We start from the raw sequence: 24026 nt of genomic DNA, 5'->3' as shown, positions 1-24026 counted from the left end.
TTAAAAGAGGTAGTTGCTGGAAAGAAAGAAAAACATTAATTTAGACAAATTCATTACTTTCTTTCCATGAAGGCCAGAACTACCAATGATCTTTCTGTTAAAGAAAAAAAAATTGTTCATCTTATTAAAAATCATAAGCATTTCACGTCAGAGTTGATCCATCTAATTCTACCATAGTAGCTGTAGTTGAGGCATCATGTACTTGCTGTCCCCAGAAGCAAGTGCTTTATTTAACAGAAGTGAAGCTGGGCAATCCATAATTGCTAGAACAGATAAAAATGTATCATTTATGCTGATCTTCCCTTTTCAAAATTACCTCTTGCTCCCTGAATAGCTACTATTAAAGAAACGAGGCATTTTGTTTTCTAGACAGCCCTCTGATTGTTCCCTGCACTCACACAGGAGTGCCTGGCTGCAGAGCTTTCTCTTTTCTCCCCCGGGCATCCCACAACAGTTCAAAAGGGGACCTATCATGGGGAAGAGGGCGAGTTGATGCATTTTAAGAAACCCACCCTTGTGTCTCCTCATGGCCAGAATGTGGCCTGCACTGAGTTTCTGAACTTGAACATTTACCCCTTTGCTCTGCACCTGAGCAGTTTGACCAGGTCTGAATGAGAGAATTCTTTTTCCAAAACAACCTCCAGCTATTTCTCATGCCACAGCTGAACTCCACCCAGTATCTAAGCATGAATGCTCCTGAGTGTGTTTGGTTGGGAGGGTGTGGGGATGGCATTACAGGAGGTGATGCAAGATGAAGGCTTTGACGCATGTAGGTGCAGGAATGGTCCTGCAAGGAGAAGTTTTTCAAAGGGCCCGTGTTTGGGGTGGTTTCTTAATAACCTACAGCACAAATTCCTCTAATTATCTTCTCTTTATTTTCCTTTCTCTTTCTGAGTTTCTTCATTTCCTTCAGTATTAATGGCTGTCTCCATGCATACGGCATATCCATTGTATTTCCCCTTTCTTCCTACCCTTTGATTTAATTTCTTCTCTCTTTTCCCCTTCCCATCTTACCCATAAAATGCCAAAAGTGGTGCAAGCCAGTGTCTCCTCTTCCCCTCTCCCCAGGGCAGAAGGCAGGCATCTGGAACAGTGGCAGTTCCAAAATTTCTATGCAGGCAGTTGCTCTGGGAAGGGGGAAGATACAGGGGGGCTTGTCTTAGAGCTCTGCCTGCTTAGCCAACACAGTCTTGACATGGACTGATTGTGTGCGTAAACTGACGTCTGCAGGAGCACTAGTGGGCATTATCTGGACTGAAGCCTGCCTAAGCCGTTGCTACTGGTCTAGCCCGAATCCAGGGGTGCTTTGCTTTAAAGACAGTAAGAGGCAAATGCAGGGCATGGAATTAGCCTTGCCCCAAGTCCTTTCCCCTGCCCTGCTGTCCCCACCCCTGACCCCCCACCAACCTATTTGAGCTCTTCTCCCTGACCCCCACCCACTAGGAGGGCTTAATAAAAAACCATAGACAGAGCAAAAGTGTGGGTTGCTGTGGCTTGCACCCACTACTCAAACTTGGAGATTCAGAATTCCATAAATGGCAAGTTTTGTGCATATGGTATATTTTGGAATTAGAATTCGCCATAGGAGAGGTCTGCTTCACATTATCATCTTTCCTAGCATAAATTTATCATTCTGTGCACCCTATTAATGTGCCTTTGTGGGAGTCATCTAACTTAGAGGGCTGAGCTCACCTTTTTTTTTATTTTAGTTTTTTTAAAAGTATGTCAATAACTGCATTTTCATCCATAAAGTGCAGTGGGAGAAAGAAATGCAAGTATATTTTTTCAGATGGTTTCAAAGATCAGATCATACAAGCGCTGGTCTAAATGGACATGAATGTACTCTGAACATCTGGAGTTGGTTAGGGAAAAAAAGAACACATTTTCAGCAAAATTTTAACACTCCACATTTAAGTTATCAGTTCCATAAGTCTCTCTAGTTGCCATATCAATGCAAGATGAGTCGTGGATGAGCTCCAGTAGTCTTGCCACGACATGCCCATGGGGTAACGTGCCACTCGGTGTGTGAAACGACTGAAATTCCGCAGGACCCTGCTGCTTTCCCAGGGTCCTCTCTGGCTCTGTGGTTTCCCCAGGAAATAGGATATATTTCCACTTTTTCTTCTTAAACATAAATCCACTGCCCAAAAGAATATAATATCTGGAATGAGGTAGGATAATTTTTTAATTTTTAAAATCTTGGGACAAGATTTTGACACATTTTGAATGATCTTGGTTTCTGTTAAGATGGCACTTGAAAGGGGAGGTTGATGGTTGTAGATCAGGTTTCTCAAGATTGTGTTAAAGGTCTAAAGAGAGTTCAGGTCTGTCCTGCCACAAACTTAAGGTGGTGATTCTCTTTACCTTTTACACTCTAGCCCAGCGGTGTGCTGCAAGAACTTTTACAACACGCAGTCCCTGACTATTCAGTCAGGTGCATTGACTTCTTTTCCCTCCGACGGTCAAATTAAAAAAATGACAACAGCCATCGCAATGACAGCTGTCCAGCGTGAATCAATCAAAATTACACCTAATTTTTTTGGCAGATTGGCAGAAATATATTTTTTGGTGTGCTGCAGAATTTTAGCTATTAGTTTGTGTGTGCCGCGAGATTAAAAGGGCTGAAAATTGCCGCTCTAGCCTGTTATCCGGGTGGCGGGGGCATTGCAGGGAGCTGTTCCTTCATGCAGCAACCAGTTCCAGTGTCCAGTTCTACTGCGGCCTTTTGGGGGGTAGCCCTGGCCCCGCAGGCACGTAAGTGCCACGGCTCGGGCCACAGGGCAGCAGGGAGTGGAATGTGCAAACCCTGCGCTCCTGTAAGTGTCACTCTTAGGAGCCACTCTTGCCCGGGGTTTTTTAAAACTGAGAAGACAAACAAGCAGAAGCTCACTTGGAGGTGCCAGTGCTTCCCTTCCCATAACCTCTGTTCTCCTTTGCCCTGTAGTCACTCTGGGCGTTGACTCACCTTTTTTGCTCCAGCCCATCTGTTGGTGTAAAATGAGAGAGTCATCAGACTGGTATGAGTTTCAAGAGGCTGTAGACTAAACTCTCAGGCAGGACTGCACCCACATTATCCCAGAGAGATGAGACTCGCCCTTGTCTTGAAAGGTTTTCTGGAAGTGGAATTGCAGTAGCCTGTGCTGCACCTTTCTAAGACCTGATTAGCCTTGCTCTCAAAGGAGACTGGGAGAGCAAACCTGAATCCTCCTGCAGAAACATAAACCCATTATCTCTGGCTGAGTAGGCTGACTCCCCTCCGTATCATGTGCCCGTCAGCTAGTGCTAATTTGCCTTCATCCTTCTCACCTCAGAGCTAAATAATCCCACTTCACATTTGTGATATTTTTCTGGGAGCCCAGAAATGAGCTCAATCTTTTTGATAAATGATGTCCTGGATTGAAATTGATGGGAAGACTATCTCACAGAGACTTTGGATCTTATAATCTTGTTTTCCCACCTCAGAATGGTGCCTGCATTTAAACTATAATATCACCAGCACTAGTTCATAATTAGCATTTCAGAACTTTGACCTCACAGGGCAACTCACTGGGGCTTCTAAGGAGGCTGCATCTGAATACCCGGTGAAAGCCTGCTCCCCAGTTTTTTTCACCTCTGTATTTGGTTAATGATTGAAAGTGTCAAATTCTTCAGCAAGGAAGCTTAGCTTTAATAATTTGGGGGACTTTGGGTTTTTGTATTGTTGAAACTACAGTATTTCTGCTTGCTGACAGATTTAGGATTTCCTTTGACATCTTTATGTTGGAAATGTTTTATTCTTTGACAAATCTTTAATACGTTTTCTGCTCCCCCCCTTGCTGCTTTCAGGAAACAAAATAAGGCAGCTTTAGGGAATTTTTCTGTTTGCTCTCTAGTGCTGTGTCTACAAGGAGGTGGAGGTGAGCGGAAAAGGGTGTTGGGGTGGAGGCGGGCATTGCAAGGGACTCAAGGATTGGACATCATCTCTTTTGCTGTATTGTTTGATCTAACGATGGGGCCTGACTTCATGGGCTTGTGAAGTGAGCAGTTCTGCCCTTCTAAGCACAGGAGGAATTTAGTTTGCAACTGAACCTATGTGTAAAATCTGTCATGAAGGAACACCTTACTGCTGTTGGCAATTGCCCCAAAGCTCACCACCTGCCTGAGCACTCAGACCATCTCTGGTACCAGCCTTTGACACTGAGCTGGGTCTGGATGCTTCGGTTTGTTGGGAGCTACCTGTTACCAGCTGGAAGATGCCTCCCCACGGGAGTTCCTTCCATGTAGAGAAAGTCCAAAACAGCTGATCTCTCATGCACCCAAAGGAACATTTCTTTCATCAGCCCACTGGTGTGGCCTCCTCGTGATCCTTTCTGCTGCTTCTCTTCCGAGGGCGTCGGAGAAGAGGCCTGTAACAACTCACAGATGGAGGCCTCAAGCTGGCCTCAGCTCCCCCATCTGGGGTCAGTGAGTTAATTCTGCCATGACCCTTTTGCACTTTATTAATTTCAGAATTAGCCTGTGAAATGGAGGGGGGCAGGAAAGGGGAATAAATCACTTTATACGAGAGAAAATTGGCAAGGAGTATGTGATAAAAAGTGTTCCTTGGGCGGGGGAGGCTTTGTTTATTAATAAAATAATGCTGAGTTGTTAACGCACCTATCTGAGTTATTGTGTTGTGGCTTCTCTGGGCCAAGGGGGCAGGAAACACTGAGAGAGAAGGAGCCACTCACAAGAAAGGGCTGTTGAGCTGAACTCACACCACAGAGTTTCATCCAGTCTGTGGCTCACTTGCTTGTGTTACAGCTTTCATTCCCACTTGTGACTTCTTCGTGATCTGGCAAGGGACTGTGAAATCTTACTGGGCCCTGGCCAGGCTGCTGCTGGCGGGTGAGGTGGGGGGCACACGTGCTTTGACTTGTGAATGGCTCACTTACAGGGCCAGGGTCTTTATGGGTTTGTGTGGCCACAGAGTTCATCTGCCCTTCACCTGCCAGCGCTCCTCCCTTCCAGCACCAGGCACTGCCACAGCAAGTGCAGGGATCTCACTGAAACTCTGACACCAGTGGCTTTTCCAGTTCGAGCAGTGCTGCTATAAACCATCTGGTGCTGGGTGCCGTCCAAGTCTGCAGTCTTACCTTCTCTGATTCGCTCCCTTGGCCCACGCCAGATTGTGTGACCTGCGAGTGTGTGACTGGATACCCACAGTGATGAGGTGCGGTGGGGGTGCGTGGGAGAGGTCAGCTTGGGAGTTCTGGGTGTTGGGCACTAGAAAAACTGGCTCTGCCTCAGTTTCTTTAACTACAAAATGAGGTAATAATAGCACCCCTCTTGTTTGCTGTGAATCCAGTGAAAGCCCATGGAAGTCCTGGCCCCTGGCACGTGGGAAGCGTGCTGGGCAGAATTCACCTGCCATGATGTGCCTGGGAGCACTTGTCAAAAGGACATTGACATCCCTGAGGGGCCACTGGAGAATGGAGGGTTGTTGCAGAGCACAGGTGGCAAACACACAGCCCGCAGGCCAAATCCTACCCTCCACCTTGTTTTATCCAGCTCAGCACCTTGTGTCTGTCTACCTGGCAGCAGCACTGATCTCCTGCTTAACTGTTAAGGAGTAGTTACATTTATACAGCCCTAAAATTACATTTGGCCCTTTGAAGGCAACTGGGAGGCTGATGTGGCCCCTGGTGAAAAGGAGTTTGACACCCGTGTAGAGATTTGACAACTTAGAGGGGATGCTATGATTTAGGGGAATTCTTTGGAAAGTTTGAAGTATAGAAGAGAGGACTGTATTAAACATATTGTTTCACATAAACTACTTTATTTACATGAGAAAAATGTTGAACATATTTGCTAGTGATGTGATCTGTAGATGGTAGGGTAAGAATAATGTAAGTTCTTTTATCTGAAATTTCTAATTTTCTAAATTTATCTGTTCCACAAATATTGTCTGAAGTTCCACCGTGTGCCAGGCACAATTCATCTTGTTCATTGGCTATTTTCCCAGTTTCTTGACGTGCCTGCCTTCCTGGAACTCATAGTCTCATGGGGGAATGAATCAACCAAAAATCTGTATGATATACTTCAGGTAGTAATAAGTGTTGTAAAAAGAAAAAGGAGTAAAAGGCTAGAGGGGAGGTTAGGGGAAAGGAAAACTTGTTCCAGGTATTGGTGGGGACGAAAGGAAAGCAAGCTGAACGAATTGAGGGAGTATTCGAAAGGAAAGTTATTATTACTGTGTTAATTGTTACATATATGTCTCTCTTTTGTTGACAACATAGCATGTTATGCATATCGTACAGTTCATTCAACTAATTTGTCAATTATGAGCAAATCTTTGTGCATATCCTTGCCTATGGTGAGTGTTACCGTTTAGATACACTTCTTACAGTAAGTCCTGTTGGGGTCACAGTACAGGTCCCACTTGGTGCTCGAACCTCCCTCACCTTGTGACGGGAGAGCCAGGAATTGGGGGTGCAGACTGTGTGTGAGGCTACTTGCAGTCTCCAGGCTGTTGAGCATGAATGCTCTCGCCCGCTTTCCTGCGGGCCCAGCCCCGGGTGCAGAGAGCAGCTAATTCAAATGCACGTGTTGAATCAAGGCAAAGTGTAGGCAAAGCATGGCTCGATGACCATAACAATTAAGGTGATAATGGTCCTGGTGGCCAGCATTCTGCCCAGCAGCACTGTGGTTAGGTCATTTACCTGCAGTGTGTTCATTTAATATTCACAACTCCATACAGTCATTATTCCCATTTTACAGGGTGAGTAAACAGAGGCTGGGAAAATTTTAACTTACCCGGGGCTGAACTGGCACTCAAGACTGGGGTTTGTACTTCTGTCCTGTGATCGTGATACAGCCTGTGCTCTTAACTAAAGAATTAGCCCCCGTCATTTTCCCTCCCTCTACTCCCTCTCCCATCTTCTTCCTTTTCTGGGCATGTGAATCCTGCTTGGGACTAGTACTGACTGGGTTCGGTGGTGGGGAAAGGAAAGAAGATTCAGATCTTTTCTTCTGTTTAAGCGCACTGTTCTCTGAAGCAGTCAGCAGGCCCTCTGATGGGAGAACACAGAGCAGATTTCAAACATGCACCTTGTACCCCTCCCTGGTCCTTCAGATGAGGTGCCAGCCAGTGTCAGCCTCCCAGAGCCATCTGCAGCTCTGGGGTGAGGAAGGCGAAGCCACGGCTGCCTGTGCCTTCATGCACGGGGAGCTTATTTACGGCATCAGCAGTTGAAGTGACCTTCTTTAAATGAGATAGTGTGTGTTAAAGTATGTTTTCAGAGCTGGCAGTGCAGTTAAATCTGAAAGCCTGTGCCATGAGTTTTTGTATAACGTTTATATGGACATGTGTGTGTTAATACATGTAAATGTATATATGTATGTATGTATGTTCATGTGTACACACATGCACAGTCAAAATTAAGTCTTCAGTCATTTTCCCAAAGAAAAAACATTGTCCTCAATCCAGTTTAAAAAAAGGGTCCTCTCACTGCTGCTGTAAAATACTGTGGCCTTTCCTAATCAGCGGAGTTTATTGACTGTTTCACCATTAAAGGTGCTTGGTTTCTCTAGAATGGGGGATTCGATACGTGCTGAATTGGATCAATATAAAAATTTATGAACAATGCAGGCCTCGTCAGGAGCTCTCTTCCTCCTGTTCATACAATTCTCTGTGGGAGTTGCTGCCTCAGGGGTCACATCAGTGTTTAGCACACCCTGAAATATTCATGTCCTCTGATTAGCAGGATTTAATTGTTACATCTTCATCTCCTTCATGATGTGGCATTAGGATGCAGCCCACCTTGAAACTTAAGTGGGTGCTCCTGGTTTATTGCAGTGTTTTTATTCTGCCTCCATTTCTTTACAAATATCCTGTATACCCATGTAACCCTGGTTTTCCTTGAAAACAACACTACAAAAAATAAGAAATTATTTGTTAGTGGAAAATACCAAGTTATTTATTCCTACTAGCAATTATTGTGTTATAATATTTGTACAGCATATTTTAAAATTTATGTAATGTTCTCCTGTTAAGAGGGATTTTTGTTTTAAGTTGAGTCGGGATGAGAGGCAGAAAGAGAGGGAGGTGAACTTTAATCACTAGCCTCTTGTGCAAGCCCCTGACTGGGGACTGAACCTGCAACCCAGGCACGTGCCCTGACTGGGAATCAAACTGGCGACCTTTCACTTTGCAGGACAATGCCCAACCAACTAAGCCACACCAGTCAGGGCTATTTAGGTTTCTTTTATTTTTTAAGATGTTTAGCTAAGGTGCCCCTTCCTCCCATGTACTATGTAATTGGCATAATTAAGGGCTTTTTTTTTTTTTTTTACTTCCACTGCAGTATTGTCCTCTTTAACTTTCTCTCACAGGGCACAGAAATAGCTGGAGATTAATTTTTCTTTGATTCCTTCCTGGATCTGATATCAACTGAATGGTGTTCTGTTTCTCAAAATGTTGGGAATTTTAAATAATACCTTTTCCCCATGCTAATTTTGCAATTCTACTTTCCCTCTGATGAAAGGAACCCTCTGAGACCTTCCTGTCTGAGCAGTATCCTGGGCGTCTGCAAAGATCTGGGAAGAGTGTGACACCCTGTTGCAAAGCGTGAGGCTGGCGGTTACTCACCAGTTCTGGGGTTAGACAGACCTGGCCTTTCATTCTAGCTCTGCCACTTATTAGTTGGACAATTCCTACCTCTTTCAGTTGGGGTTAAACTGTACCCAGTTCATAAGGCTATGTAAAGAAGAGTTGAGAATGAATTACATGCCTCATATAGCAGCTGGCACCTAGTAAGCACCCACGTACTAGCTAATATTATTTCCCATTAAAATTATACAACTTACTACTTAGGAAAGCACACATCTGCAGATGAGGTGGGACTGAGGGTCATCTTCAAATCACACAGTGCTCAGTCTTGGTGACTCCCCATCCATGAAAGTCACCTCCCTCCTTGGGAGTCACCTCCCCACCGTTTATTTGAGGCAGGGAAAGAGTTGCCTTGGGTTGGGCCCAGGGGCTGATAGCGTGGCGCTTTGTGAGTTGGCAGCATCACCTGTGACAGGAACAGTGGGCTGGGGTCAGTTTTCCTTGTATGGATTGTATTCTGGTGCTGCCATACTGGAGGGGCCTTAGAGTGCTTGTTTTCAACAACTGAATTTAGTGTAGATTTAAAAAGAAAACCAGGGACCACTTACCTCTCAATGAAATGATGGGGAAAATGAAAGACAAAGCTTTCAGAGTTGATCCAGGGCTTCAAAAAGTGATTTGCATACTGTGAGCAATCTTGTAGGTGATATTTCATGCATTTTAAGTTTCAAGGCTATGATCAGCCTTTCTTTCAGCAGGGGCCCCTAGCAGGAATTCTCGCTGTAAACAGGAATGTTCCAGTCCTGGAAGCCACTAAACAAGCCTGATTGTGTCCATCTGGCAAGGAACGTTACCCTTTTACCGGGGATTATGTTCCTTTTTTTAACACTTTATTTATTTTTAGAGAGAGGGGAAGTAAGGGTGAAAGAAAGGGAAACATCGATGTATGGGAGAAACATCCATGGGTCGCCTCTAGCACACACCCAACCCGGGACCTGGCCCCCGGCATGTGCCCTGACTGGGAATTGAACAGGTGACCTTTTGGTTTGCAGGCCAGGGCTCAATCCACTGAGCCACACCAGCCAAGGTGGATTTTGTTCTTTATGTATCTGAATTAGAGCCCCTGGGGTGTAGGGAGTCTTGGAGAGGAAGCTGAATAAGGCTGTTTTCTCATGTACAGATGTCTCTTGCTATTTCCAAGGACGGGGCTGAGATATACGCGTACACATTTATTTACTACCCAGAAGCTCCTGGATTGCCATATGGGAGAGTAGAATCCTCTGGACAGGGAAGGAGGAAATCAGAATCTGATGTGCTTTGTTTCTCTGGGTCTGTTTCATGTCTTTATAGTAAGGAAACTGGACTAGACATTCTCAAATTTCCTTGCCAGTGATAAGTTTGTGTGTGATGCTGACTGAGCTTTCAATTTCAAGGGAAATAAGATATTTGCTGATCAGTTCTACATAGCAAAGCTTCCTTGTTTGGTGAGATTCTGCAGCTCCTTTCTGGAACCAGTGAGCAGATAAAGCATGCAAAGCCCCCTAAGCACAGAACTCAGGATGGGGCCATTTGGTACAAACCCTTCTGAAAAGGATGAAAACTCACAGGAAGTTAAAGAGAATCCCCTAAATCACACTGAGTGAGCTGGCCACCAGCCCCAAGCTTCATCGCTGCTACTAGTGGGCCTGCCCTGCCCCGTCTCTGTTCTCCGCTTCCCCCACCTCCACGTCTCCTCTACTGCCCACGTCTGACCTCCCGCCCCACACCCCTCCACCTGCCCACACACATGCCGGGTGCACCCACAGCCCACAAGGAGGGAGAGCAGTGGCATGTTGAGCTGGAAGTGCTGGTGAGCATGTAGCAGAGATGACCAGAGCACGAAGCGTCTGTGTGTTAATAGTTATTCTGCTGTTTGTTAGTTTTCTGTTCTTGGGTTGATTTCCTATCCCTGCTCTGGGCCTTGGTTTCCTCATTTGTCAGAAGGAAGTAATAACACCTGTCTCACAGCATTGTGGAAAGGACTGAATGAGATACTGTGTGAAATTGTGCTTATCCCAAGCCCCCAGCACCCATTAAATTAAGCAAATGGTAACTATTAATATAACTTTTATCATTACTGAGTTGACTAGATTCTCAAAGTGTTCTGAGCAGCTGGCACTGGGGATCTGCCACCGCCTTTCTTCTGTAGGACTCTTCAGCTGGTTGGATTAGGTGAAGAGTAGAAAGCACTTAGTGTAGAACCTGCCAAGAGTATGGGTTTGGTCATGTTTGGGTGTATCTTTTTCTCCTTTAAGGAAGAGAACAGTTCACTAGATGAGAGAAGTTGTCACTACCCACTGTCATCACTCAGACATAAGCAAAACTGTCCGCCCGTTGTATCTGAAGGGCAAGCGGCTCTGTCAGGGCTGAATGGTAATTCCCACCATCTCTGGGTGGGAAGGAAACAGGAGCACCCTGGCAGTGAATGGCATGGCTTACAGGAATGCCGTTCAAGGAGCCAGAGTAAGTACGAGAGAGAAAGAGAACAAGCACAGTTTGCCTAGGTGAGCTTGCCTGCCAGCCGAGCAGAGAGGACCAGCTCAGCGGTCACACCGTCAGTGCCCTGTGGGGCCTGTCTTCATGGAGACTCTAGGGATGAATTCACTGCTCTGTCTCCAGCATGGCTGTGGAAGCCATCGGTCCCTTTGAAGGCAGTGCTGTTAAAAAGCAGAGCAAAATTTCAGGAAGATGAGCAACATGGTAGGCTTAGAGTTTGACAGCCTAGATGCAGGTCCTGCATTTCCTCACCAGCTGTGGCCTTGGGGAAGAGGACTTGTCCCTCAGCGGCTGGGAATCGTAGCTTCCCCACAGACCACGGAGCTGTGGGGTGATGGTGATGGCCCAGTGGGACTATGCATAGGAGAGTGCAGCGTGAACAGGACTGTGCTGGCATGTGTGTGCTGTTGTTATTGCCAGCAGAGCAAGACAGAGAAGCACCTTACTGCCATAAATACTCAATGATGTTCCTGGGGCTCATCAGTCATTGGGCTGCTGGCTTAAAAGGGCATCTTAAGAAGTGTGAAGCCCTTTTTCTTGTGGCTGATATGTACCAGGAAAGACATGTATCCACTCAGCCCAAGAGGAACCAGCGGGAGAGGCTGTCACAATGCCACTGCTAGCTTCTCTCCTGGGCCCCAGGCAGCTGGACACTTTATCTGTCAGAGGCCAACTGAGCTTGTCCTCGCAGCCAGTTGAACAATGAAATATTAGACAAGTAATGTTTCGTCCAAAAATAACAACCATTTTGACAGTTATCTTGCAGCCAAATTTCCAGGTGCTTTAGTTGCATTTGGATACACATGGTAAAATGAATGTGAAGCGGGGCTGAAAACAGCCTAGGGAATCAGTGCCTTTTACCTCTCGACACGAGGCATATTCAGATTTATATCCTTCATGAACTAGACCCAGGTTTGTACAGAAGTGTCAAGGTCCCTTCCCAGCCTCGCTTAGGCCTCGGGTTAAAATTTCACAGAGAATTAAGAGCCTTGCCAGCCATCTCCTTCAGATAAACCTTAGGACCTCAGTAGAAGCCAGCAAAGCAGCTGTGACCTCTCAGTCTGGGCAACACCCACCAGGAAGTAAGGTGCTCTGAGACAGGACCGTGTTACTCATTCATCAGGATGCTCCTCTCACCCCCTGGATGGGACTTAGTCTGAGAAGGTTGTTGACGTGAAACTTGTTGACTTAAAACTGGCCTAGAAAAGAGGATTGCTCCCCTGGTTCCAGTCACCGTGCTGATCACACTGTGGATGCCATCTCGATTTTTCTTTATAAGTCCTGCAGCACAGTGATTCAATAAACTGTCTGGAGGCAATCCACCAGTAAGTGGCATAAATGACATTTGAGCCCAGGTGTATCTGGTTCTTTATAAACTAGGACTAAATCTACTTCATTTGTCAGAGTACCTCCACATAAGGGTGGCCCATACAGCAGAGGTCTGTTTCTTCTTGCTCTGTCCCAGAAGTCTGGAGTGAGGCAGTCCAAAGGCGGTAGGGTGGCTACTAGGGAGTCAGACCCCTTTCGGCTCCCTAGAAGGTGGAGCTCATCTTCATGAAGCAAGATGCTGGCTGGAGCCCATCCATCACATTAATGTACCAAGCGGCAAGAATGGAGGAAGAGAAAAAGGGCAGGACCTCTTTCAAAAAGGTTTTCCCAGAACTCCCACATAATAGTACTAATGACATCTTACTGGCCAGAACTTTGTCACATGGCTACATCTAGCTCCAACTGCAAGGGAGGCTGAGGACTAGGACACTTCAGCTGAGCTGCAGTATGCCCAGCTGAAAATCAAGGTCTGGTTCCTGAGCCTGTAGAGAGAAATATGTTGGGGAAGAGACTAGCATAGGCCCCAAACATCATATGTTTTCTTTCTCTTTGGTCAGTGGAACATCTTCATTTAATGGCACTTCATAGTTCATACTCATATATCTAAAGCTTTACTCAAATTGGAGATCTGAGGACCAGAATGTAAGTAAAAAGATCCCCCAACATGATATATATATATATATATATATAATTTTCCTATTATACTAGAGATATTTGTCAATTTTGGTTGTTTTGGTAAATGTATCTTTCTGAGATTTAAATTCATTGTCACCTTTTAAGAATTACGCAGAAAGACCTCTGTACTTGTGTGCACAGGCTCTGTCATACTACTTGCGGCATCGCCCACAAGCAGCACATCTTGTGACTTGTGGGCAAACTTCCCCCACCCCCCATTCTTGTGGTTTCTGCTAATTGTCAGTAACATCATTAGGGGGCATGTGTATATTCTACCTCATTTTTTAAATTTTACCTTCTCAGAAAAGCTGATAAAAAAAAAAGAAGATATACAGCGAGGAAGGAAAATAACCTTTATAGTTTTTATGCTGCAGCTTAAATGTGCAGAAAATACCATTTCAACTCTTTTGTTTCTTTAGTACAAAAACTTCTTTTTCCTTAAAAAAAAATACTTTAGTATCCAAAAATAGTTTGAAACCACCCAGAGGCTACCACTAACCTTTAAAATGCTATCCTTCTGGTTTATTTTTCTGTTACAGTTTCACTTTTTAATAGAGGGAATGATTTTAAGTAAAAATGTGATCCACATAAAAACCCTGAAAATTACTGCACGCACAACATTGTGTAGTGAGGAAAGGGCACTGGCGGCCTTGGTCCTGGTGTTACAAGATCCATGGGACCCTGAGTCAGCAAATTAATCTCCGGGTTTCAGTCACTCACCTGCAGATGCGGAAGTGGGAGCTGTAAGGTGCCGGGACCTGTTCCTCACTCAGACTTCGTGTTATGACGTATGAGACAGCCTGCAGAACTTAGGTGGGATCACAGGGCTGGCATCTAGTCCAGGTGTTTCTTAATTTGGGGTTCATGGATAGATCCCAGAGTGTGTTATCACTGTAATTGGGTGAAACAAATGCATGAACCCCAAATTATCCTCTTCTGTAGGAGAAGGGTCCATCATATTTAAGAGATTCTAAGGAATCTGTGACCCAAGGAAGGTGAAGAACAACTGGTCCGCTCTGACTTTATGAATAAGCATCTTCCAACCAGGGAAGTGAAGGACTTTCCCCAAATGCTCATCCCTTGGGCCTTGCTGCCGAGGAGGCCAGAAGGTGCTATTGTGCCACGCCCAGTGCTGTCCCCAGTGGCAAGGGCCCACCCTGGGCCCCCTCTGCCGTGCACCATGATGGAAATAACTACTCTGGTGTCTTCCCATCCGACCCAGTTCGTGAGGGCAGTGTGGAGTATACAGCTTTCTCTGGTAACTTTTCTGCCTAATTCTTTCCCAACCCCGTCAGGCAACCCTTCCCCCAGAAGGAGGGGACATGTTAGAAGGGAGGAAACAAGGTTAACACGGTTAGGGTCCTCCTTCCCACTCCTTTATTTCTTAACTAATGTTTCAGCTCTCCGTGTATTTTATCCTCATCCCCAGAAGTGAGGTGGAGACTCTTCTCCCAAGACTTGACATAATGGTATAATAGGGCACAGTGCCTGACGCCGGAGGAAATCCTCAGACTGGCAGTTCCTAGGCTGCTAAGGGAGTGAATTTGTGTCCTTCTCCACCACACGGGAAGCAAAGCAGCCTAAAAACAATTGTACAATGGGAACACTGTGCTATTTGTGCTGAGAATTCATCAAAAACCTTGTTTCTGAAACCCAAAGTGACCTTTTCTGAGTGGCCCAAGCCCTGCATCAGAAGGCAAACACCACCAGATTGCCTGACATTTCCCTTTTTAAATTTCAAGCATTCCTGATTTCACATCAGCTATTGATCTGCTGGTTTGCAGCCCCGATGCAATTAAGTGAAGTCACTTTCACTGCTATTATGTTATAGTCTAACATAAACAACTGCTTTGAAACCCCAGTCCCTGCTCTGTATCTCCTTCTCCCTCCCTCCCACGCCCCTCCCCCAAGCCTACCAGCCAACAGCTTGCAGTGTGCGTGGAGCAGGTTGCAGAAAAGGGCATCTTTCTAAACCTGAAATTAAAACCTTCAGAGTTGAATTACATACTGTTGTACTGTGTCCATTTTTTAAAGATCACATTTATTTGCTCACTCCTTACTTTAAATCCCTCTTGGCAGAAGCTTTAAAAAAAAAAAAAACCTCTAAAGAGGGATGGTTTGTTGATTCTAGTCAGTCACCCAAATGTAATGTGGAATCCAGCTAAGGAATGGTCTGAGCTCCACCTGGCACCCAGCAGCGGAGATGGATGAGAAGTAGTGACTCAGAGAGCAAAGGTTGAAAGGTGCTATTGCTCTGGGATTAGTGTTTTGAATGGATCTTAGAGATAGCCCCAGAAGACATGTCTGTATGTCGTAGGTGTACGTGCAGCTGAAGCTCAATGTTCAGAACTTGAAAGATGAGCACTTGAGATCCCGGAAGTGCATGGTACCTACCCCTTGTTAATCTGATGGAAACCATTTTTTTTTTTTACTTGTTGACTCTATTATCAATGTCCCCCTTTTTACCCCTTTGCCCTGCCCCTCCCCCCACCTTCATATTTTTGTCTGTGTCCGTGGGTTATGCATATATATGCATATATATTCTTTGGCTCATCTCTTCCAATCCTCCCCATCCACTTTGAGATCTGTCAGTCAAAAATATTCTTTCTAGACTTGGCTGGTGTGGCTCAGTGGATTAAGCACAGGCCTGCGAACCAAAAGGTCACCAGTTCAATTCCCAGTCAGGGCACGTGTCTGGGTTGTGGGCCAGGTCTCTAGTTGAGGGCATGAAGAAGCAACCAATCAGTGTACTCACATTGATGTTTCTCTCTCTTTCTCTCTCTCCCTCTCCTTCTCCCTCCCCACTTCTCCTCTCTCTAAGAGTAAATAAATAAAAGCTTAAAAAAAAAGAATGTTCTTTCTAGCTCCAGTTAATGTGAGAGAACTGGCCAGGGAAGGGTATCTGGATGGATGCTTGCTTGGTTTCTGCTCCTGAGAGAGGGCCTGCTAGCACAGAAGCATCTAGTCAGCCTGGTCTGGTGAGGGGACAGTGAGGGGAAGAATGTGCTGGCAAGGATATTACCAGGCCACCTTTAAGAGGAGACCATCTTAAGAAATGAGCACTCCCATTTTTTCTTAAAACTCAGCCCCTTGTCTATCGTCCACACATCAATGTGAGTAATTGAATTGCCCTATAAAACTTTCATATTTTTCCAAAGGTGAAAGCTAAGTTGGCCCTGCCTTATCCTTGCTTCTTAGGTTGAAAATCAGGCAGCCCCACACCAGCTCTTAATATCATCCTTGCTGAGGAACTCAGGGAAAGCCCTTAGAATGAGGATCTTTGCTCGCTGCCCTGATTTGACCATCCAAAATTAGGTCTCATTGCCCATACAGAACAGTTTTCTCTTGTTACGTTTAGGGTGATCATACAACCCAGCTTCCTGTAAGGCACCTGATTTATGCCCTTTGTCCCTTGAGATTAATAGCACCCAAGGTGTCCCATTTGAGATGAGACATTTTTTATATGATCACACTAATTACAGGGAATGAAAGGAAGGAAATGAGTTTCTGCTAAAGAGTCTAACCTTGCACTCCTTTCTTTCTGTTGCCGCAGCTCCACTTGGCAGCCCTGGCATCGCTAAAAGGAGACATAGCAGAGCTTAATAAACGCCTGCAGCAAACGGAGCGGGAACGGGACCTTCTGGAAAAGAAGTTGGCCAAGGCACAGGTAAGGGATCTGGGAAGACTTTTAACACACGTACGTGTGTGTGTGTGTGTGTGTGTGTGTGTGTGAGAGAGAGAGAGAGAGAGAGAGAGAGAAGATACAGAAATTCCCACAAAACGCAAGATAGCTTAATGAGTAAACATTCTCATAACCACTGTCCAGCCCACAAACAGAACTTGCCGGTCATCCCAATCCCACCTTCCCTCCCATGAAGGTGACGGCTGTCATGACTTTTATAATCATGTTCCCTGTTTCTTTAGTTTCCCACTGATGTCCGTAGACAGTGAAGTTTAGTTTTCCCCATTTAAAAACTGTTTTCTTTGCCCTGGGTGGTGTGGCTAGTTGTTGGAACAAGGGGCATATCTTTCCCCTTAACCAAAAGGTTGTGGGCTCCATTCCCAGTCAGAGCACATACATGTGTTGCAGGTTCAGTGCCTGGCTGGGATGCTTACAGAAGACAACCAACCAGTGTTTCTTTCTCACATCAGTGTTCTCTCTCTCTAAAAGCAATGAAAAAATGTCCTCGGGTGAGGATTAAAAAAAACAAAACTGTTTTCTTTGAATCTCTTAATTTACAGGTTTTTCCTCTGTTTGCTCTATGATTAATCTGTTAAATTCGGGCCACTTGACCTATAGTTTCCCACAGTCTGGATGCTGCTGACTGAACACGCATGGTGCATTCACCATGGTCCCCGCCCCTGTGTTCCCTGCAGATTGGCAGCTGGATGTAGAGGCTCAGTCAGATTCACGTCCAGACCCTTTGGCGCGACATTAGAGGGTGTTTGTTTCACTGGGAAGCACGTAATGTCCAGTTGTCTTGCTTTCTGTGATGTTAGCAGCTTTTGATACTCTATGCCTAAGTTCATTTATTCGTTAAGACTTACAAATCATTATACTTTAGTTATACCATTTCTTTTTTTGGTTATTAATTCTTTCTTGGTTATTAATTCTTTCTTAGTTATTAATTACCTTCAAGAGACAACATTCATCATCTATGATTTGTTGAAACAGTATAGTTCATAGAGGAAAGGCAGAATAAATGCTTTATTCTTTTCATTTATTTAACATTTTTCAGATAATGAATTAATTCCCCAGTATGCCCTAAAAGTACCTAATTATTTTTAGAATATTTTTATCAATTTATGGATTTAAACATATTTGGGTTTCAATTCATTGTAATTATTTTACTTGTAGAAACTCAAATTATAGTGTCTTTGGTCAGTAAGAACCTCTTCAAGTTGGCTTTTGAGTGTTTTAATGTGCGCCTAATAGTTTTCCCGGCTCACCTTGTACATTTTTTGCCCTAAACCTGAAATTAACCATGCTACAAGTAGCCCTTGTCTCACAGCAAAAAATGGTATTTCAAGACTACAGTTTGGGTGCTAAGGGTGCTGTCAATTCTAAGTGATTATTTTTTTTTACCTTAAGTATATTTTATTGATTATGCTATTACAGTTGTCCCTTTCTTTCCCCTTTGCCCCCCTCCACCCTATACCTCCCTTCCTTCCAGCACTCCCCCCCTTAGTGCATGTCCATGGCTCATGAATATAAGTTCTTTGGCTTCTCCATTTCCTATACTATTCTTAACCCCCTCCCTGTCTATTTTGTACCTACCAATTATGCTTCTTATTCCCTGTACCTTTTCCTTCTCATTCTCTCCCTTCTCCCTCCCTACTGATAAACCTCCATGTGATCTCTATTTCTGTGATTCTGTTCCTGTTCTAGTTGTTTCCTTAATTAGGTAATTGTTTTTATAGACAGCCAGGAATTTATGTATATATTTATCTATCTATATGTATATGTATAAATTTTAAGATAAAATGCCATAGAAGTTATTGCTCCTATTTAAATTATAAAATATTTGAATTGCCCTATTCAAGTTTTGTATTTCCCAAAAGTAAAAGCCAACTCGATTCTGCCTTATCCTTGCTTCTTGTGTTGAGGATCAGGCAGTCCAAACCAGCCCTTAATATCGTCCTTGCTGTGTTACTCAGAGAAGACTACAGGGTTCTTGTTCTTAGCTTCTGTATTTTATCTCTATCTTCTTTCTTTTCATAACAAAAATCCTGGTTCTTAAGGTTACAGCAGATAATTGAATTAGAATATTTTATAATCGCTTATTAGTTTTATTCCATATTATATGCAAACAGTCTTGGGATAATATTAACACTACCATGACAAATATAGCTGCTGAGAAGAATTTGAGAAAGTTTCTTTTTCCTTACGCTCTCCTAATTTGTCCAGTGTTTTTGCAGTCATACTATTATATCCTCGCTGCCTGACCACATGGCCATTGCATCTTACACGCTGGCCCTCTTAGTCTTCAGCAAGTAAACCACATGTTTAACGTTTGCCATGGTCCCATGCCAATGTCACTCCTCTGTTTTGAGATTCCTCAGGCAGGAGTCACTGAGGTAATCTCCAGGTTCTTCCTCGTTAATTACAGTGTGTCTGTGCCCTTCATACTTGAAAGGCATTTTTGATGGATATGAAATCCGTGGCTCATCTTTTCTTTACTTGAATATGTTTTTTTTATTTTCTTTTGGCAGAGTGTTGCTCTCAAAGTCTTAATAATAAAACTTCCTTTTCTCTCACAGACACTTATTTATTCTAGACATCTATAGCATTTTTTTTTCCTTTTTAAAGTCCAATAATTTTACTAGAGTAACTTTTAATCTTAGTCATTCTGGTTTGGCACTCTCAAGTTTGCTGTGCATTGTTTTGACTTTATTTTTAAATCAATATTTTTAATTTCAGGTAAGGTTTTTTAAATTCCAGTGTTTAATATTAGTTCAGTTCCCTTGCTAAAGCAAGGATGCTTGTTTTTTCTTCTTCAAGGATGCTTGTTATTTGTATGTTAGATTTTCTTTGCCCCTCTTCAGTATTGGTCACTATTTCAAATCCTTTCATGTCTCCCTTTTTACTTTGTTCTTCCTGTTTTCCACATTCTATTTCTCTTTTTGTGTTTGTTCCCTCCTGTGTGCCTCCTAGTTTAGTCTCTACTTCTGAAATGCACTTTTATTTTCTTTCTGTTTTTTTCTATTCGATTACTTTCTGATGTTTTCCAATTATGAACTATGTTCTTTCATGTCTTATGTCATTTTATTTTCTAAAAATCTTTTAACTTATTTTGAAATATTAAGCAATTGTTTTGGGCTTTTTTCCCCCTATCTACTCTGTGGCATGCTTCATGGTTTATAGAGATGTTATTCTGCTCCCTTCTTCTTCTTCTTTCTTATAACTTTTGTATGGGATTTAACCTCAATACTTTTGTTTTTCATTTTTACATGAAAAGTTGTTTCCTTGAACTTCCAGAGAGCAGGGTTTAAGACGGCTTTTTAAAATGTTTTTTAAGTTCAAATAGCTGAGTCTTCTGTTGTCATATTGTCAAACTGTGGCAGTCTGCTTTCCAACACTGCCTGGCTCTGCTCCCTCACCTAGTTCTACCTGGACCTGGTTTTTCCTCTGTCTCTGTTACCTGGTGCTGTTCAGTTCTGGCCCACTCCCAGCAGTTCCCCCTCCTGGAGAGGAGTCCTGGGATCAGTCTTGAATGTTCATAGGGTTGAGCTGATTTGGTCCCTTCAGATCTTACTGTGGGCCCCTTGCTCGCTCACTCCAGGCGACAAAAGCCCTCCCGGCTCTAGCCACTGTTCTCCAGTTGGCCCTCTTCACCCTCCTGTGTGTACTTAGTGGTTATTTCGGGCTTTTCCAAGACTCGGGTCTGTTACGCTTGTTGCTTCCCTCTGCCTCAGCCCCCACAGACACCATTCAGGTCTTGTGGATGGTGGTGGTTTGTCTCTACCTGCGTGGGTTTTGTTGTTCCATAGACACCTTGTTTCTAAGGGCTTGGCCGTGCTGTGTAGGTGCACTGTCCATTTTTATGTGGGAATTCAGAGACGGGAAAAGCAGGCCGCCAGAGTCCTCAGTCTAGAATGACCTGTGGAAAGTTCCGAAACTTTGCATCTCATAATCATATCTGTTGGAGCTGGGAGGAAAGACCCTGTGTATTTGAGGTCATGTACTCCCACGTTTGACAGGCCACGCAGAGAAGTTAACTGCTTTCCCCAGGGCAGATGAGCAGCTTAGCGCCGGAGCCCAGGTGAGACTACTAGTGTTCTTTCCTCATGTGGGGTATGCTACAGCCAAGAGTTTTCAGTTTTAACTTCGATAGATTTAACTAGATTTTAAGGAAAGTAAAATCTAAAATATCTTCCTTCTGATTATAAAAGTAATAAAAATGTGATAGAAAAAAAACTGGAGAGATAGCATTATAATGTTTCAATGGTGGGCCCTGGTGAATTAAAACTTTTTGTAACACTTTTATTTCATAAGTTTTTTAGAGAAAGGGTATTTTTTTATTAAAGAAAATATACAATGGTGTTAAGTCTACCTTACAACCCTGTAAAGCCAACCATGTTAATACTTCTTATTGGTGAGATTTAAAAAGAAAAAGAAAAGAAATAGTGAATGCTTTTAACTGGAACCTGGCATGTATCACAGACTTGGATTTTAAAAGGTGACCACGCAGGTATTTCTGTGAATTTACGCCTGCAAAGACAAAGCAACTGGTGCAGAGAATAGTAAGGGGATAGTGGGCAATATTTTCTCTACTCCGTTAAGGGGTGATTCATCTCCCTTCTGATGTATTTATGGTCAGAACATTCCCATGTAATTGTTTTTGATGGTTGGTTTTACTCCTAATGACAATAGTCACTTCATAATGCCATTAATTACCTTTCGTGTGTGTGCATCCTTACACCAAATATAGTTAAAGATTACTCTCTGTTTCTTGCACTGGTGACATGTTTCCAGTTCAGATAGTGGGACCCAGGGAAGAGAGCATGAAAAAAGCCTGACTTGCTGCCAGTTTCATAACTTTTATAAAGATGAGATTTATGCAAGAGAAAAATAAGACAATGAAATGACTGTGCCATGCTTTCTGTGCTGTGTGCCTTAGTAAATGATTCATGTTTGAGGCTTCACCAGAATTTGGAAGTGCAAGTTCATTTGTAAATTTATGCTCTGTGGCTTTAGTAAGTTGTACCAGCTCTGTAAATATTGCAGAGTTATGATTAACTGAAATGTAAAATGTAAATTTTGGGTGTATTCTTCTGAAGTAATCAGAAACAAGCTTCAGCATCTGTGGAGTAATTATTAATGGTGACACGGGAACTGACTGAATAAAAGAAGGTCCGTTATACACAGTCATGAGGTCCACCTGGTATAGAGTTCGGAGAATAGTGATGGGAAAGGAAGAGGTGAGCGAAGGAGCCCAAAGTCAATCAGACAAGGAAGACAAAGTACTTCTATATCAGTTTTCCATTGATGTGTAGCAGACTGCCACACCCTTACTGGCTTAAACTACACACATTTATTACCTCGCAGTTTCTGTACCTCAGGAGTCCTGGCACGGCTTGCTGGGTCCTCTGAGTTTTCAGTCAAGGTGTTGAGCAGAGCTGAATGCTCATCAGGAGTATTCAGTGGGGGCAGAGTTCACCTCTGAGCTTACTCATGTCATTGGCAGAATTTATTTCTTTGTGCTTATGTGGTTTGTGGCAGCTTGCTCCCGCAAAGCCAGCAATGCAGGGAAAGACTCTAGAATAACTCTGTTCACAAGACAGAATCTTACGTAATCTAATGTCATTATATTAGAGTGGCATCCCATCACCTTTGACACTGTATTAGTTGGAAGCAAGTCACAGGTCCTGCCTGCACTCAGTGAGAGGGTGTTACCCAAAGGAGATGCAGGGATGGTGGGGGCACCTTAGGGTCCACCCATCCCAGCTGTCTGGGGGATTTGATTAATAACCTCACTATTAGCTTGCATCAGTAGTGATAATGACCACATTTCTTTATCTCCATGCATGCCAGGTGGTATGCCAGGCATTCCACGTGTTTTATCTGCATTCTCATAATGACCTCTGGCATAGATGCCATTAAACATTCCCGTTTAGCAAATGAGGACATTGAGGTTTAGGGAATTTGAATGTCATATCCAAGATTATATAGCCAGAAAGTACCAAGAGCCAGGATTTGAATCCAGGTTTCATGGGAATCCATAGCTGTATTAATCCTGTATTGTCTCTTACACTGCCCAGGTTGCCCTTAGTAGCCCCTAGAAGGGGTCTGGAAGGGAGTGGGGCAGGGCACAGGTTATTTTGGTTCAAACATCTTTACCCTCCCAAATAAAATAGGGATGCAGACATGTGCATGCATTTTCACCAGCATTCATCAGACCCATGGGGAGCAGCCTTGTGGGAACTGGCAAAGATCATACTGTATATAGCACTGATTCAATGATGCTTTCAGCATATTTGCTATTTATTTAGTACTGACAATTATTTTAAATTAACCTACTGCAGTTTTTTACAAACTACAGAAGGAGATATTTTAAACAAACTTATGAGCTCCTTTGAACTTGGCCGTTAAGTAAAAAGGAACACTTTCTCTTTCTAAGCTCTCTGTCTTTGGAAAGCACGTCTTCTGAATTTTCTCTCTCTCGGCTTTTAGGGGAAAAATATATATAAACAGTTTCTATTAAGTGTAATGGAGAGAGGGTTTTCCTTTTCTTTTGTACGAGATCATTAAAGCTGTGGTTTGCACGGATTCCCTCTGCCACGGTCCTCCCCAACTCCCTTCCTCTTTTGCCCGTTTTTGCCCGTCCTTGGTTGGTTAACTGCTGTAGCTGTTTTGCTCATCATTGGCATTTCAGCTTGTGCCGGGCCTCTTTGTTTAGTTGGCTTGGTTCCTCCAACCTTCCCCTCAGGAGAACCTGGGCAAGGACTAAAAATGGGGATGACTAGTTAGTTGCAATCAATCCAGTGTGACCCTGAGAGAGTAGCATGACTTCTTAGCATATTTTAAAAGGAAGGGAGTACTGACTCCCTCTGCAGGAGGGTGGAAAGGGTTAACAAATTAATGATGGCGTTGCATTTTTCAAGAATGGAGCTCATAATGCTCTTAGGTTTGACAGCTGAGACTAATGTGATGATTAAAGATCCGTGGCCTCTGTGGAGTAAGATAAAACCCAGTGAAGAACATTAACAAAACCATAAAGCTCCTTAGCATCACCACATAGCACAGGGTTTTTCCAACAAGGGCTCAAGTTCTCAGGCCAGCCTGTCTCAAGGCTGACTCACAGCCCTGTCTCTGGTTGTGCCAATAGCAGAGAGGAGCCTGGGGGGCTTTATTCTTGGTGGTTGTAATGGCGATGCTGCTTGTTTTTATTAAACATTTTGCATGTAGGCTATTTCA

At 43.8% G+C, this 24026-nt stretch overlaps 1 protein-coding gene across 1 annotated transcript in view; it reads left to right on the top strand.

Annotated features, from left to right (window-relative positions):
- The window catches only part of MCC (MCC regulator of WNT signaling pathway), a 392112-nt gene that overhangs the window by 271576 nt on the left and 96510 nt on the right, over positions 1 to 24026 (top strand). The window contains 1 exon segment of the mRNA XM_028508357.2: positions 16662 to 16775. Coding sequence (XP_028364158.1) covers positions 16662 to 16775 — 114 coding nt within the window.

The sequence above is a fragment of the Phyllostomus discolor genome, chromosome 3, assembly GCF_004126475.2.
Source record: "Phyllostomus discolor isolate MPI-MPIP mPhyDis1 chromosome 3, mPhyDis1.pri.v3, whole genome shotgun sequence".
NCBI classification, from domain to species: Eukaryota; Metazoa; Chordata; class Mammalia; order Chiroptera; family Phyllostomidae; genus Phyllostomus; species Phyllostomus discolor.
The sequence above is the reverse complement of the archived record's forward strand: the minus strand, read 5'-3'. Positions and strand labels throughout refer to the sequence as shown.